General features: G+C 42.9%; 1 protein-coding gene across 3 annotated transcripts in view; it reads left to right on the forward strand.

The window, feature by feature from the left end:
• The first annotated feature begins 2,576 nt into the window (after positions 1–2,576).
• The window catches only part of SAP30L (SAP30 like), a 387,822-nt gene continuing 372,276 nt past the window's right edge, over positions 2,577–18,122 (forward strand). For 2 of the 3 annotated variants that reach the window (XM_069199614.1, XM_069199615.1), the window contains exons 1-3: positions 2,577–3,073; positions 7,497–7,619; positions 17,271–17,369. In XM_069199614.1, coding sequence (XP_069055715.1) covers positions 2,882–3,073; positions 7,497–7,619; positions 17,271–17,369 — 414 coding nt within the window. In that variant the 5' untranslated portion in view covers positions 2,577–2,881. The remainder of the gene's footprint in view (positions 3,074–7,496; positions 7,620–17,270; positions 17,370–18,122) is intronic. The other variant, XM_069199613.1, reaches the window with a different exon arrangement.

The following is an 18,122-nucleotide window of genomic DNA, read 5'->3' on the forward strand; positions in this document are numbered from 1 at the left end:
CCCTAGTTTGATCTTCTCCACCCACGCTTGCTCTCTCATCCTCAAACCTGTTCCCTGTCTTTGTGGCCCCATAGACCCACCTGGTTCCCCAGGGCCCTGTAATTTAAGGGCTCCTCGCTCTCTGACCACCCCCCCCTTACTCCCGGGCCTCCTTCGTCCTCACTGCTGCTCCATTGCAGCATGGTCGGCCATTTTGCTGAAATTGGGACCCTCGGATCCCTGGGGGCCCCCATCCCCAATGCCTCTTCATGACATCTCTCCCAACTGCCCTCGCTGTTAAACCCCGCCCCCCCCGTTGTCGGCGGGGGCTGTTGCCACCACGTCCCATGGTCCCCTCCTCCCTACTCTCCCTTTTCTTCAAACCCAATGGGCCCCCCAGCCCAACCAAGCCTGGGCCTGCCTTTGGGCCCCTCACCTTACCGGCACCGAGCCCCTGGGGCGCACCACCTGTTTTTTGCCTCACGTGCCCCAGGCGGCGCGCCGGTCCCAGCGCGTCTTTCCCAGAGCGGTGCGCTGCTCTCCGGCTCCCGCTCGAAGCCTGAGGGCGCCCCGCCCCGAGGGAAGCCCTCGGAAATCCCGGGCCCGCCTCCCGACCGCCCCCCCGGGCAACTCCCCTTACCTGAATTCCTGCTGCGGCGCGCGGCGGTGAACAAGCCGCAACCGCCACTGCAACTCCAGCTGAGGCCCTGCGCGCCGGGCGTCCAGGCGCAAGGGCCTCCTCCCTCACTAAGTCCATGCGGCCGGCCTGCTTCAGCAGCGCCAAGGCATCCTGGACTTTCGCGTCTTGAGCCATCACCGGACGAGAAACGACCAACTCCACTCCTAGGACTCCGACGTAGAACAGAAGGTAAGAGCACTAACACACCTAACTTCACCTACCCTCCCTGAAATCTTCACCAAACTGTGCTGATACACTCTGTCTATACCCACAAGTAATCGCTGATAAGAAACGCAAGCTACACCACGTGAAAAGGAAACGGAGCTAATGGACAAAGTCCTGGCCACCAGGTCACCTTTTCTAAAATGGTGCCTGAGGCCACAAAATGTCTGCATATATAATTAACCCACCCACCCTAATTGGCACACCGGACGCCCAACTGCGTTGCGGGTCATGCCACCTCTCCCAAAAACCCCGGGGGGGGGGGGGGAACTCCTCGTTCCTCCTCCCCCCCGAGGCCCCAATGTCAGGCAGGTTGGTGTCACGCCATTAGACATTGGTGTATTACATTTCGGGCTATGGTGCTTCCTAGAGCTCTGTCTCTCAGAATGCTTTTAGCAGGCCCTCTTCAACATTTGCTGAGGCTTTCCTTGCTTCCATCGCCTCTAGCCCCAAAGGCATTATGGAATCCAATTGAATGTCAATGTTCCCCATTAGGAAAAGGCCTCCCTCCCCTTACCAATCTCCTACGTCTTGTCCACCATCTGAAATGACTCGTCATCTTCAACAACCTTTACCAGATCTACAGGGCGATCATTCCTCACGTAAACATAAGAGAATACCATTTACATATTGACAGAGGTTCTGATTGTGTTATTGACAGTTTCTTTCAAACATCTTAGATCACAGATTTACTGTCAAGAATCTGCATAGTGGATTACATTACTCCTTTCCAAGATGTATTAACGGGAGGTGCATCCAAGCTTAATATCCCATTAGAGGCTTCCCATGTGGCCGTTTCAGTCATTACGAAGATGTTACGCCCATGGCAGCACCTATGCATCTGTTGCTATTAGTAGCAGGGCAGCTAGAAATGGGGATATTTTTACATGGACAAAAAAAACTCTACTTCTTGACTCTTGAAAAAGTGCAAACCTTCTGAGAAGAGCCTGGCTTTTCTTCTTCTGTAACCAAAACCAGATGTGGTTATAGTGTCTGCAGATGGAAAGAGACATGCATCAGTTCCAGAGAAAAAAAACTCACTTGTTGGGGAAATGCACATAATTTGTGTCACGGAACAAAATAAGCGGCACCGCCTCCACAGTTCTTAAATCTGCCAGTGCAGCAATCCGTTTAGGGAGATATTACTGATCCCAATGAGAATCTGAAAAAGTTTGTGAATAAACCCCCCAAAAGATTCTGTGAGATGGTTCAGGAAGGTCTCCTACTCTCTAGCCAATTGATAAGCATGAGCACAGACTGGACGTAACTTGCAATACCAAGGTTTTGTTATGGCTGTGCCTCACGACGTTGAAATACGATGCCTAACTGAAGACCCTGAATATTCCATTCACATGCTTTTCTTTGGGCAATGTGCAAATATAGAGATGCTTTGGATGAATAATGAAGCAGAAATGCTATAAACAGTTGAAATAACAAGTTTTTCAAAAACGTCGTTCTTCCTCGAAGGTGCAAACAGCAAAAACAAATCAGGAAAAGACTGTAAGCGTGCTCTACACGTCCTAATAAAACAAGGCTGGGCTGCCTAAAGCTGTTCTCATTGGCCCGGATGCCTTGAAGCATCACGGCCAATGAGAGAAGTCCTCCAGTGGAGCAGCGAGCACCAGGATTGGCTGATGGATATCAAGCCAATCCTAGGTGCTTTTCAGGCTCTTCACACAACGTCTGGGGTGACTATTGGAGGGTGAGACAAGCCACTTAATTGGCTGTCACCCCAAACAACTGAAATTACGGACAAATGGCGTCCGTGAAAGAAGTCTTCACGGACAGACAAACAGCTGGAATTACGGACTGTCCGTGACATTTACGGACTGGTGGTCACCCTACTTTCTGAGGAGACTGTCTGCTGGCAGAAGGGTAACTGCTCGTATGTAGCAGGAAATTGACTAGTCATTACTGAGAGGACCCCGAGTTTTCACCTCTGGGCCACACACATTTAGCTTTTGAAGAACATTCTTGGGTCGAGTAACAACGTCTTCCAAAATGAACGGATTCAGCACTGAAGAGGACAGTAGAGATGAACCACCTGCACCCAGCACTCCGTTTTATGGCCAAAGCTGCTGCTTGATTGACGATGGGGAAAGATGTGTCCGGCCAGCTGGAAATGCATCCTTCAGCAAGCGCATCCAGAAGAGTATCTCTCAGAAGAAGCTGAAGCTAGACATCGACAAAAGTGTGAGTATCCTCCTTGTATTTGTTGGTAAAAGCATGTCTGTTCATGGCATTCAGTCTACCCCACTGATTCTTTCTCCATGCCCGTTAGAATGCCAAAACGTCCTGTAGCATTGAACGAATTGTCAGCTTTATGAATGGGGAAGAATTTTATGTCTCTAAATGTTTATTGTCAAAACAAGATCACATGTATGAAATAAGCCAGAAGTTAGGTCGGTAAAAGCTCAGCTTGTTTTCTCTGGTGATAACAGAATAGATATTAAAGTGGATACTACACTTCTTCCACCTGTCGTAACATAGAGTAAAGAAGAAATAAATAAAACAAATCACGAAACCAGGCTTGAGATGATAGGCAAATGCCTCTATTTTCCTCCTTTCGAACAACACAAGAATCATGGGAAATGCTTCAAGAGCAAACTGTAACGCATGCTGGAAGGAGGATGGAGCTCTGACTGAAAAACTAAAGCTAGCTTGAAACCGTAGCACTTTTACACACATACTGGTCAAGTCACATAGACTCTTTGAAACAGCCAAATACAACACCCATCCTCGTTGATACATGGCCTTGAACACGGCAAAATACACATTCTCACTGGTCCACATAAAACTTCAAAATGCACACTTATTTGTACTTTCATCCCCACCCTGCTGATAGTCCTCTGTTTTAGATTAATTATTACATTCACCTAGTGATAATTGTATTCTATATGTTGGTATGCCAAACCTGTTTCTCAAATGAGCTGTAAACCAAGTATGTAGAACTAGGTATTGGAAGGGGGCTGGCATCTACAGGTTTGTAAGCCTGGGGCTGTGAAGGATTGGTTTGGCTAATTTGCATCCCTTTAAGACCTTTACTATAACCACGGTTATCCTACAGTAGACATTTCTTCTGGGGTTTCCCCAACTGCCTTTGCTTGTGCTAACCTTATCAACATGTAGGAGCTGTGTGGTCTTTGTCTCAATGTAACCAGCTCATGGAACAGCCCAAATTGTAACTCTCCTCTCCATGGTTTTTTTTTTTTTTTTTGGGGGGGGGGGGGGGAATGGCCCAGTGGTGAGGTAGATGTAGGACATCCAGGTTTTAATGATGAAGCCAATATCGCTAAACTGTTTCTTGAGTATCATTTCTGGTCAAAGGAGCAATTCGTCAAAACATGACGTAACTAGCCAGCGCATTGACAGTCCTTCCATGTAAATGCCTTTGTTCATAAAGCTTGTTCCTCTTTCCATATCCTACAAGTAGAACACACATGGACATCTCTTGTCTCCTCCTTTGATAACCATGGGAGAGCTCAATTTACTAATCCTTTCACTTGGCTTTATGTCTGTAATTAAGTTCCTTTGTGTACCAAGTGCAGGGCGGCCCCAACGTGAAGAGGAAGATGACTCCCGTCAATGTATTGAGTAATCAGGGGCATTGGTTCGTATATGGTTGACAATAAGATGCCTTTCACACACTCGGAGGATATGGAGGGGCTGTTTGTGTGAGCAACGGGACTAGCCTGTCTCGCATGTTGCCTTGCCACTTTTCCAGGAGCGAAATACCACAGTTGTTGTTTATAGAGTCTGCACAGGCCTGAGCAGGATACTGAATAGGACTTCACAAAAAAAAGTATGTATTCATTTGTAACAGGACTCTCTCTATTTTTGTTTACTTTATCCAAAGGTCTTATGGTATGGATCAGCTCGTGGTGGTAGAATGTAGCGGGTTTAGCCACTTAATCAGGGGAACAAAGTGTTTGATTCCGTTAACTATTGTGCATTTTCGAGAACGTTCATAAACACCGTTGTGCAATGCTAATGTCAATGTTAACTGTTGCAGACACGTCCATACAAAGTGGTGCGGTTGGCTTTAGGTATCAGGCACTTAATTTTGATTGTCTGTATAATCCCGGAGTGTGGCAATTATTCAACAAAACATTAAAGGTCATTTAATTACCAAGAACACATACAGTCTACACTTACTATACACAGAACTGTTTAAAAAAAAAAAAGAGAGAGAAAGAAAATCGCCAAGGGGAGGCCTATTGGCTTTGCCTGGCTTGTTTATTTTTATTTTAAGCCATACTCCCGCTGACACCAAATCAGCAAACTGTTCCCTGGAAAAATAGAAATAAATAAATATGCCAGGGCTCCTTAGCAACAGTAGCCTGGGGGCAGCCGTGTAATCTTTGTGGCCCGTGCACAGCACCAATACTACACTTTGCTCATAAAGAAAAAGTGATATTAAAGTTGTAATGTGATTCTTTATATACCTTCAAGGGAAGGCCTCATTATAAGGTGCCTGGTCTTATTTTTTTTTTTTTTTTTTTTTTTTACCACACACAATCCAGCGAAGACCTTTTAAGATGTGATCTAAGTGAGAAGAGCCTGCAGTGTCTTGTAATGTAGCCCTCAAAGAGAGTACAAATCACGTTGATTATAAACGCAATATACAGTACTGTATTTTAATCTTATTTCATCTGCCAAAAAACAGGATTATTAAAAAGGAATATCACCTTCAGGCGCACTTTATCTTTTCATGCAAAGGTCAAACATAGGCATGGCTGCTCTCTCCCTCTGTCTGTGGTTCTCTTTGACTCGTATCAGTCTGTCCCATGTCAATATTTTTATGATAACACGGTGCAATTGATTTGGTACTTCTGACTGACTTTTTCTACTATGACAGATAATATCCAGTTAATTATGCCATTAATTGGGGGATGTATAATTTCAGCTGCTCTTTAAATATTCTATTGGATTTTACACAAACAAAGGGAATTGGAATCTGTCCAAAGTGAGATTTTAGTTTTTGATAGACGAGCCACACCCTGTTCAGATTCCTTGCCCTTCTGGTTGCTCTTGCTAAGAGTGCAAATGGAGTTATTTTCTATGTCCGTCTCAGCTTTCAGCATCATGTAAAAAGTTCTCCTCATTTGATTCCTTCTCCCCAGTGCTAATGTTGATTCTGTCGCTCCTACCTCTTTTCGTGAAACCGTTATTGAGCCTATCATTATTTTGAACCTAGTTTATTCAGTGTTGCTTGTCATTCCACATGACCTGGTCCAAAGAATTCACCTCATGCTGAAATGCGGCTAGACTAAATCTAGACCTAAGCAGAAGGTCTTGAATTCGTCCAACCACTCTGCTCTATATTGGTTTCAGGACCGCAGTTGTTTGTAATGTAATCTGCATGGCACCCCTTGGCTATCACAGTAAAGGCCCTACTTTCATACGTGACTCTCTAAGCTTCACTGCTCAGGGGTCTTCTCCTCACCTTTTTCCATTTCTCGTGTCCACCAGACTCGGGTAAGCGTGATTACCTTCTTGATGCTAGCTCCTAAATCATTGAACACTTTTCCTTTTGACCCCAAACTCATGGAAGATCATCTATTTCCGACATAGACTCAAAATATCTTGTTCTCCTTCTCTGTTTTGGACCTAGTAGTCTTCCTTCTTCTTAGTTAATAGCTGTACCAAAGTGACAGAAGCACAAAAAAGTAAATAGATGTGTTTTAATAAAGTAAGTAAAAATGTGCAAGGTCACCTAATCTACGCTTTTCCAACTTAACAAAGCAACATCTTTAATGAGACCTTGGTTTCAGGTTAAGGTCTTTGCTTATGAAGGAGAGTTATTGTTTAGATAATTATGATTGAATTACAGACCCTTAAACGTCTAGTACTGATGTTCTCAGGTAGTCACTGGTTTTTATTAGTTCCACTGCTGTTCAGGTGTGTCTAGATCGAATCATTTGGTTGACATTCTTCCTCAATGCAGACTTTTCACATACCCGTGCACCGGGGCTCTGTGAATCACACACCACTGATAAACTGGGACCCACACACAGCTTTACTAATGACAATGATCTTCTTCACCACCTACTGTTCCAGTGTTGGACCAAACCAGAGTCTGCCAGTCCATCTGCGTTACACCTTGCACCCTCCCTTCAGTTGTCTTCAAAACTGGGTGGCGCTCCCCCCAATAACCTACGTGGGGGCCTCACATGATCCTGGGGCGAGGAAGAGGGCGGCTCTGGCTAAAATAAGCATTATTCTGATAGCAGGACTTTGTTTTAGGCAGAAAAAAATATATTGCATTTTTTAAAAAGATAACCCAACTGAACTAGATTGTTTAAATAGGTCTAGACACATTTAAAAATTGCAAACTTAATAAAATAATTGTGAAAAATTCTGAGGGGGGGGCGCATTATTTATTTATTTTTCCAACTGGGGGGACACAGCAATCAAAGATTTGAAAACCACTGATTTAATGTATCAAGAAGTCTTGAGACGAGGTCTTCAGTATGCTTTCTTTTCCAAAATTGAGTAGGAACTATAAAATCTTTTTTTTTAATACACTTGCTCACATTCTTTAATGTTTATCGTTAATATTGAATTGTGAATTTCTGCTTATAAAATTTTCCTGTTTGTATTTCTCCATACGTAGGTGAGGCATTTGTACATATGCGACTTCCATAAGAACTTTATCCAAAGTATGAGGAACAAACGGAAGAGAAAAACAAGTGATGATGGTGGAGATTCGCCCGAGCACGAGACAGATGTCCCAGAGGTAAACACGGCACCCACAGCTTGTCACTTGGGAGGCACAGTACCTCACAGCATGTGACTGAGGAGGAAAGTACAGCTCACAGGGGCATGTCCTTGATTCTACAAGCAGGGATGTGGAATTTATATCACCTTACAGCCGAGCGATGTGGATTTCCCTGGGAGGGAGGGTAGGAAGATTTAATGTCTATTTTATTCGATGAACAACTAGACATTAAATTACATAAACTAGAACAGAGCTCTGTCAATGTGTTTTCACAGCATACTGATGCAGTGTACCAAAAATAAAAGCACAGTGTAAATAACGTGCCTTTTTATCAACAGTCTGCTGTGAGAACGAGGTAAAAGAATGAGTTAAAGCAAGCAAGAACGAATAACTTTATTTCAGATGTTTACTACTCTTGTATGTCTTCCACATCTGGGGAAAAAAAACTAACCATTAAACCAAATCTCACTTTGGAGCATGCATCTAATATACAACAGGAGAGAAGTAAAACAGTGCTATGGAAGGAAAAGTAAAACTTAATGCAACATAGGTATAAAAGTAGAGACTAAGCACTTTTTAATATGATCAAAACCTAGTTCTTTCAGCTAACTGGGCTAGGCTTTGTGAACTTTTACCTTAGTAGTTACTAGAGTGGGCCACACTGCTGCAGGGATTGAAACTGCCTGGCTTGGTCCAGCTTTCTGCCCACTGCCTACATCAGCAGTAACTCGTCTGCAAAGACTCCTCGGGACTCGTTTGCAATGCTACGTGGGGCCTTTCCAGTCCACCCATAGCCCTTTAGCAGTCACTGACTTGCTGTTTCCTACAACTGCCTAAATGCTTCATCTCTACTGTCCCGTCCTCTGATGCTCCAGAAGCCCTCACCCTTCTCTGCTCAGTGATGAATGTGCAGTCCCCCCTTCCCTCTACTCGGTGCCAAGCTACTGAACTGAACCCATTCCCCAAATCTTGCTAGCCCTCTCTCACTATTTCCGTGAAGGCAGCCTTTTCTCTTTCTATCTACCAGCCCCCTTACACTCACCCTATCAGGCATTGGCTTCTACCAGTGGGTTTGTGGTTTTACTTGTGGGTTGGTCTGCTGGAGACATTTTTCTCCTGCAGCAAGTGGGTGTGTGTGGATCTTTGTGTGTGTGTCCCTCTGAGTCTGCGCGTATATGTCTTGAGCAGCTGTATAGGTTTCTACAGTGTGTGTTTATGTGTGTTCACATTATTTGTTAATGCATAGGGATATGTCCTAATGGTGGGCCTGCAGGGGACTGGTCTGCGCTGTACATGCATGCCTTTTTAGGAGATATATCTGTCTCCAGGGAGGCGTGTTCATTTACAGGGGTTGTGCCCTGTTGCTGGCTAGTCCTGTAACCTTTAAATAGAAATCTTTCGAGCTTCTAATTGAGGTCCTCCGTGGAGATGATTCTGCTGCACTCGCCACTTAATCAGCAGCTGTACCACGAACGAAAAGGGATGGTAGAAAAGGAAAGATGGCTTAAAGACCCAAAGCAAGAAGGGGAAAGAGCACAAGAAATGAGATCCGCTTACCTCAGAAAAATATGGGTAATTGCAAAATTATAATAATTAAAAAAAAAAAAAAAATCAGCATAACCAAGGTGAAACCAATAATGGGCGAGAACCAAAACTTAAAAATAGGGTATTTATAATCTGCAGGTTACTGGTTCCAGTTGTTCCAAGTTTAGTGGGTTAATGGCTAAATGCTTATACCTTATGTGGGCAGCAACGCATCTGCTTCATTGCTGCACATTATGAAGGTGGTGAAACACCTGCTTCTATACTGCACAGTGTTCATTGGAGGCACACAATGACATTTTCTCCTGTACTGCACAATAAGCAGACAGTGATGCTTCTGTGCTACACAGTATGCAAGCAGTGACGCATTTCTTTCTGCAACTTCTTATGTAGACCTTGTTCTTCTGTCATGTTGCTGGATTTCCTTTAATAAGACATTCTGGCGAGCTTTTATCTGAAGATATAAGCAGGAACTCTACTGCCAAAGTCTCTTGACGGTCTATATGTCTCTATCAGCTGCACAATTGTTGACTCCATGTACTTCCAAATACTATATGCGTACAAAAAACTCTTGCCACTTTTGAAGTAATAGACATTGAAGAAAACTTCAAGTTATTTCCAACTTAATATTTCATTCATATATTTTTCCTTTTTGGTTGGATTGTGCCAGCGTTTCTGGCATGGTCGGCGGGTTTGGGTGGTGGTCCTAGTTCCGAAGGCCACCAGGAGTTGTTCCAAGGGGTCGTAGTATTGCAGAAGATCAGCACTTCCGTTTTATCTATGTTGAGCTTCAGGCAGTTGCCCTTCATCCTGTTGGCGATGATGGTCATGCACCTGTGAAAGTTAGTTCTTGTTTTGGCGGGATCTTCTGAGAGTGAGAGGGTGAGCTGGGTGTCGTCTGCATAGGCTATGATGGTTAGCCCGTGGGATCTGACTATGTTTGGCCAAGGGGGTCATGTAGGTGTAAAAGATGGTGGGCCTGAGGGAGGATACTTGAGGGACACTGCAGATGACGTCCTTGGGTTCAGAGGTGAATGGAGTTAGGCGGACCATCTCCGTCCCTCCGGTGAGGAGGGAGGCGATCCACTTGAGGGAGTTTCCTTGGATACTAATGTGATGCAGTCTTCTGATCAGGTTGTGATGAGATACAGTGTCAAATGCTGCTGAGAGATCAAGGAGGATCAGGGCCGCTGTTTCTCCCTGGTCAAGGAGGGCTCTGATGTCATCGGTGGCTGCGATCAGGGCAGCCTCAGTGCTGTGGTTGGCGCGGAATCCAGATTGAGAGGTGTCTAGAAGAAGGCTCTGCTCCACATATTTTGTGAGTTGACGAGTGATGGCTTTTTAAAGGATTCTGGTGGGGAACGAGAGACGGGAGAGAGGGGTGGCAGGATTTAAGTTTGCTCGGTTCGGCAAATGGTTTCTTGCGGAGTGGTGTTGCTTCTGCATGTTTCCAGTCTTCTGGAAAGGTGGCCATGGCAAGTGAGGAGTTGAAGGGGGTGGTCAGCTGGCTGTTGATCCTGCTGCTTCCGAAGTCGAAAATGTGGTACAAGCAGGGGTTTGTGAGGGCTCCTGTGTGAATGGATTTCATGATGATGGTGTCCTGGGAGGTGAGCTGAGCTAAGTCGATGGTCTGTGTTGATTTTGCTCAGTGCGTGAAGCTGAAAGAATTCGAGTGCTTGTGCTGGGGTTCAAAGTTCTTATAGATGGTGGTGATCTTGTTGTGGAAAAACTTGGTGCGTCTGTCACATCGTTCTTGGGAGAGAATGATGCTGTTTTCTGTGGCTGCCGGGTTGACAAACTCTGACGATGTTGAAGAACTCCTTGAAGTGGTTGGAACTGGACTTGATGCGGTTGGCTAGGGCTTTCCTCTCTTTCTCTCTTAGTAAGCAGTAGAGGTTAAGGTAGGTCTTGCAGGTGGTCCTGTCTGAGGTATCCTTGCTTGTACACCATCTTCTTTCCAGTTGCCTACAGTGGCGTTGTGCTGTTCTCAATTCCTTGGTGTACCATCTTGCCTGCTTGGTGGATCTCCTGTGTCTGCTGGTCTTGATAGAGGTAATGATGTTGGTGATGCAGAGTTAGGGCATGATATGTTGAGGGCGTCGGCCCATTAGGTCTCTGATGCTTTGCTCCAGCTGTGGTGGTGATGCTGTGCGGCTCATTGTTGGAGGTGTGGGGACTGAAGATATTGAAGTGTACAACGGAGTGGTCGCCCCAATTGAGTTTAGTGACAAGGCTATACTTGACCCTGTTGCTGGAGGTTCAGATGGGGTCCAATATGTGTCCTGCATTGTGGGTGGAATTGGTGACGAGTTGGGTGAGTGCGATGTTATTCATGCTGTTAAGGAGGCTGGTGGTGTTGGTTTCGTCTAGGTGGAAATTCAGATTTGAAGGAAGATGTCGTTTTTAGAGTCCATGGATGCAGGGGCGCTGAAGTCGGGGATGACGGTTAAAGGTTTATGTCACATTGACAAGTTAAAAAAAAAAAAAGAAAACATTTTTATACATTCCATACCCCTGTTCAAGGGAAGTACACCCTCCCTTATATCATGTCAGTGATGACAACAAGATAGCACAGCATCACGCTACATGGCTCTGGTACAGGGGTGTGGAATCTAATAAAATATCTACCTGTCCATGGGGCACGTTGCTTCATAATTCTACTTGTGCTGTAAAAAATCTACTTGTCCCTTTGGTGCTATGTAGTGTGGTGACAAATTATGGCAGTAATCTCATTATGCTAGAGCACTGATAATAGCCTCTCTGATTATGCCAATGCTAATGCTGTAGTAGGGCTTGAATACTAGCAGTTTCAAGCCCAACTACAGCAGTTTCCTTATTTTGCCACCTTTCTGTAGATCTACATACTAGAACTGTAGGAAGCAGTAAGCAATAGTTCCAGGGCTGGAATGCCTTTGAACCTGTGCAAACCTACGGAAATGCATGTTTTAATGATTTTCATCAGCTCTTCTTTAATCTTTTCCCATACTGAGAAAGGTTGGAAAATTACTCCTGACAAGGGCAGAAGTAGAAATTCTCCTAGGGCTGGGGAAAAAGGTAGTTGGAGGCAAAGTTAACTTATAAACGCTCAATAGATTTTAGCATGAGCAAATGTACACATGTATATTTGCTTGTGCTAAAATACAGTTCACAAATATTTTCCAGGAGTGTGATTTCCTGGTCTACTTTTGTAAATTTTTGTGAATTCATGAATGCCACAAATGCAAAGGCATATAACATGGGTGCACTTTTGTGACTTTCTTTAAGAATTGTGCATCCAATTCGGTCTGGCTTTAACCAAAACATTTTGTTTTTATTAAAATTCCATTTCTCTCTATCCACCTATCGGCTGGCTTTACTATGAGTGATAGCACAAGAAGCATATTGACACACAAAGTAGTTTTGTTCAGTGCCAGGAACTACTGTGGCAATGTGTGCTTTTTGAGACCCAAAATATTTTTTTGCTTTTTGCCAATGTTTGTTACAGTTGTGGGGGCCTGGCAGTTCCCACAACAATAAAGTGTTACAAAAGCAATGTCAAAATAAAGACACGCAATGACAAAACCAACAGACTGACCACCAATGTCTGATCGGTTGGCTTTGCCAGTGCCTGTTTATTTCATGTTTCACATAATCTTGTTGAAAATGGTTACACTGATTTTCCGATATGAATATTTTTTAGAAATACTAGCGTGCATCAACACAGTTAACTAAATGATGCTTCAAAGAAATAGTACCTAAAAAGTTCAGTAATTTAGCAAAACGTTTTTCCTTCCTACTTGCATTTTTTTTCTGAACTTTTTATTTTGAAAGCAAAAAATTATCAGTCTTGCTTACAAGCTTCTGCAAACATTAGCATCTTATCAGAGAGCATTCTGGGAGCATTATACATAGCCTTATATTGTTAAACGTTTCAAACATGTACATATTTCTCACTGGAACCACTGTCAGTACTGCAGTGTGACCTGACAACGTTTAGAGTGCTCACCCTAATTATAAAGGCTTTCCTTTAATGATCCATAAATACGAGTTCGAACAACATTAACATATGGACACCATTATTACTTCAAGTGCAGACAGTTCCCTTCCCCGTAAACTGGCGGCCAAGGGGTTTGTGCTGCAGAGGATTGGGCTTACTTGTCCCAAGGACATGATAAACATGAAAACTTGTTGACCTTGACATCAAACAATATGTCCTACTATTGAGCTATAGGAATTCCACACCCATGCTGGTAAGATAAGAAAACTACAGCAATCCATAGCCATGATGGGAAAGAGGCAAGCACAGCAACCCATACCATGTCACTGGTGGTACGACATAAGTGCATCATCCCTGAGAATGTAACTGGTGGGATGTGGGAATCATCATACCTCTGGGTGTGTTGCTAGTAGGAGAACTGCAGACTGTCACTAGTGGGGGAAAGGAAGCAAAGCTCTCCTAAGCATGTCACTGATGGGACAAAGGTAGCACAGCACCCCAGAATAACCCCCTGGTGGCAGGGCATGTCATTGGAGAGCCAAAGATGGCACACAAGCTCAGGATTTCCCAGTGATGAGATGAAGGAAGCAGATCTCCTCGGGGTAGGAGGTTTTCATAGCATTTAACATTAAATCACTTATGGGGGGAGTGAACTAGATCAAAGACATATTTCTAATGTGAAGATGGAAATGCTGTACTCTGGGCACATTAACTAAAGAAAAGCTCTGTACTCTGTGCATGTCTGTAGTGTGATAAAAGTCAATTGAGAGAGGCTGGACTTCAAAGTACAGTGAGTGTGGAAGTATTTGGTGTCGACAGACCAGATTCTTTAATTTCATCTCCGCATCTGGATAATAGACTAACAAAGTGAACAGTTTTAATGGATTGAGATTAGAGGGGTTAGACTCTTAAATACACGATGACGTGGAAATTCTGGGCTCTGCTATACAAGTACAGGCAGATAAGCCCAGCTTGAGGTTGATTAATGTATTGATGTTACGTTACGGAATTTATATTGCACCAACTCTTCCTCAAAGGGATATCCTGGCACAACAGGTTGGTCAGAAGTACCACGTAATAAGGAAAAAACAAGGCGGTTTAAAACAACCAGGTCTTAAGTAATTTTCTAAAAACAGGCATCCTCTTTGTGAGACATAAATTTAAAGGGAAATAGAAAGTCACACTTCTTGAGAGATATGAGGATCCAGAAGAGTGAATAGCTGTATGGTCATTGCAGAGAAGTTTTTCTCAAACTGGGAATATAAGGAAATCTGGGAAGAAGATTGCATATCATATGGTTATCCATGTTTTGAATAGTTTAGAGATGTGTAAACAAATACTCTACCATGCCAACCTGTAGGGCAATGTTGTAATGAAGTCGGCTAGTGATTAAGGCCTGAATTACAATTTTCCTACAACTGTAATAGCAGCCAATTGAAGATTCTGCAATACAAGTTAGAATCCCATAGCTGGCCGTACTGATGGCTTTTACCTGTTCTTTCATTGAAAGAATGTTGTCAGTGATTATACCTAGATTTTTAGCTATAGTTCAACCAAGTGCAGTTAGCCTTCCCTCAAAGGATGACATTTGTGTTCTCACTATTCAGTATAAGACAGTGGTCCTTCATCCATGCAGCTATATTGGTTAAACTATCCACAGTTATATCTGGTAATTTGAGTATTATCAGCAATCAATATTATTAATTGCTTATCATCTGTGTTTGATATTATGTTGATGCTGTTATCTCTTACAGTTGCCGTCAGAGGGGCCATATAGATGTTAAACAATGTGGGGCTGGGGTGAAGCCAGAAGGAATGCCACAAGGAGCTAATACAGATTCTGATAGAGGGAGATGTATAGACTGGGATCTTCCAGCTAAGGATGGAAAACATTTGGGGGCCTTACAGAAACAGAAAAGGCTGTTTAATCAAGATTGCATGTCAAAGGCTGCTGAGTGGTCAATAAGGACAAGGGGTTGATTGCCCTCATCCAGAGTGAGCCATATGTGTACCATGGATGCTCTGAATATTGATTGGGATGGGTTTCATAGATTGGTGTCCTAGTAGGATGATAGCTGAGTTATGTTTATCCTTTCTAGGATCTTAGCTGGAAATGAAAGCAGGGATACAGTGTGATAAATAGCCCTATGCAGTGGATCAGCTGAAGAGTTTTTGAGTAATGAGGACATTTGCATGTTTCTGTGCAGCAGGAAACTCTTCTGCCTCAAGAGACATGTTAAATAGGGCCACTAAATGGAATTTAAGTGGGATAGAATTGGGTCTGAAAATATGGTGACGACATAGGTCTTCAGGTCAGCTGGAAGGAATATCATGATGTGTTTTAAAGCTTGGTGCCTAGCCAAATTAAATCGTCTGTGGCTAGTGGAAACCATTGAGGACAAACATAAGGAAGATTTTTTTTTTTCTTCCAAATGCATCATCTGCCTAGGTTTGTCGTCTGTCAACACCTTGTTTTAGACAAATTTTATTTTTTTCCTGCAGACCCAAAACTGCTCAGCCAGGCAGTTCACAGGTGAAGGAAGGCAGTGAGTTTTTAGCTGAACCCTTGTTAAGAAGGTTGCAAAACTGATAATGTGTATGATATTGGTAGCTGTCATGAGATTTTTAATAAATAAGGGGTAACAATCCTTTCGTTTTAATGTTAAAATGTTTTTTTTTTTCTCAAAAAATAAAATTGAAAAGTTATTTTTAAAAACACCACAAAGGAATGCTCTAGAGAATTGTGTTTTGAGTAGGACAAGCTAAAATATTGCAGAGCAAACTGTCAGTACAGTTGAAAACTATATATATATCTCGGAGTCAATCTGCATGAAAAACACCATCACAAAGCCCATTTACAGCAATGAAAGTTAAAGCACGGCCGTTATTTATGTATCCAGCTAAGTTGCTTGAAAGGGCACTTCAAAGTAAATATTTGTGGGTTTTTTTTAAGCACCAAGGCAAGATTGTCATATTAAAAGGCTCTCTTGATAAATTGGTTGAGCATATTTAGTACCATATTATAATTATTATTTCCTTCTAATCTGTGGGTAGTGTCTGTATTGCTGATGCCCAGCTTATATGATTTCTCATTTACTGTGATGTGTTCGCCAAATTACAAGGCATGGCTTACATGGCATAGAGCACTACAAACTCTGTCATTGGCTTCTTGGGCAACAGTAGATTTGTTTGTGAGCATTCCATCAAAATGAGCCTCTCTCACACACAAAACACTTGTTTTTCTGTCTTTCTGCTGTCCTTCTCTTTGGAGATTATGGGAGCACTCATTTTGGACAATGAGATGGGTGTTCGGTAGCCCTTTTTAGTGTTTCCAAAGTCTCTTTGATATGCAACAAAGACCAGCAAGTCCATTCCTAGAAACTGTGCCCTGTTTACTAATTCTGCAGGGCTGTATTTTCCTTTACTTACCGTGTCCCCTACTGGTCACCTGACCTGTTCCATTGTGTAGCATAAAAAATTAATTCTTAAAAAAAATAAATATATATATATATATTATTTTTGTTTATGCTAAAATATTGTAGAAACTTCCTCTCTTCACAGTCGGCTCTCCAAATAGATCCCACTTCCCATGTATAGCATTTTCTGTACTTCTGTAAACTTCCTGAATTTGAATCAACATTATTCAAAGGTAAATGTGTCTCCGTGATGCTTGTTTAATCGTAATGTTATGTTCGTTATTAGGACTGATTTGGCATGTAAAATGTTAGAAAAAACTATAGATAAAAATTATGAAATAAACTTTTACTAGAGATGCATTTATTACAATTCTGTACACAAGAAGTAAGACCGTTCTAGTATCTGAAATTATGGAGATCTACATCTCAGATCGCGCAGAGGCGTTCTTTTTGGTAGTATCCAGTTTGGTGGGAAGCATTGTTGACCATGTTGAGGTACAGATGACTGTGCTAGAGACTACTGCTGCATTTGATCCATTTAAAACACCTACTGGAGATAGTACTGTGCGCTAACACACAATGCGTTTCTCAATAAGAAAGTTTGCAATATGAGAGGGTGCATGATATGAGTGTACATAGCTCGGAACTACCCTTCTTTTGCCACTGTGAGTAAAGGATGTTCACAGTCTTCTGTCATAGGTTTCCTTTGCCCTGAAACAATTCTTCTCTTCTCAGGTTGACCTGTTTCAGCTGCAAGTGAACACACTCCGGCGCTATAAAAGGCACTACAAGCTGCAGACACGGCCCGGCCTCAACAAGGCTCAGCTTGCAGAGGTGAGGAGAAAAATTGGGTTGCATCGAGGGTGAATGAACAATAGTATTTACGCTTGGGTGGTGGGTTGGGCATCCGTTCTTAAGGGGAGGTTTACTAGAATCATGTTAAAGCACATGGCTTAAAGTATTTGAATACCCAAAAGGAGTATGGATGTGATAGGGAGAGTGGGTTGCAAAACTTGATTGACTACCTTCCATTACTTGCCATTTGCCACTGAAGATTACCAGGCAATGCATTAATAAGTTTCTTCTCAAAATATAGCAGTACATGCTCTCCTTGTCATACTTTGACTCTGTGTATGGCTCTGTGTATGCAAACCTGTAAAGTTCGAAACAATCTAGAGAGCAGAGAAACTGTTTCTTCAGAATAATGCAGTTTGCTTCAGATCGAAGCACCATCCCTGCTGCATTTATCTGCACAATAGGAAAAAAGTGGTATTCATGGAAGCAGAAGCACATACTGTGGGGTGATGTCAATATTTTATGGGGGTTGCTTAGCTTAGTACTACATCAGTAGGGAAAGTTTAATGGTGCTGAAGAAATTTCCTTAAAGAAACCTACATTTCATCCACAGTATAAACTAAAGCAGACCCCAAAGCCTAATGCAAAGTACTGCCATGCCCTTCTTTTACACGATTGCTGTGTCATAGCTTTTTGCTGCATTTTCGATTTTATTTATTTTCTGTTAATGAAGTAGTGTAAAATGTAGAGGAAGGACCAGTGGCGGTCACTGAGAGGGACCTTTTGGCTCAT

Source organism: Pleurodeles waltl, chromosome 7, assembly GCF_031143425.1.
Source record: "Pleurodeles waltl isolate 20211129_DDA chromosome 7, aPleWal1.hap1.20221129, whole genome shotgun sequence".
Classification (NCBI taxonomy): Eukaryota; Metazoa; Chordata; class Amphibia; order Caudata; family Salamandridae; genus Pleurodeles; species Pleurodeles waltl.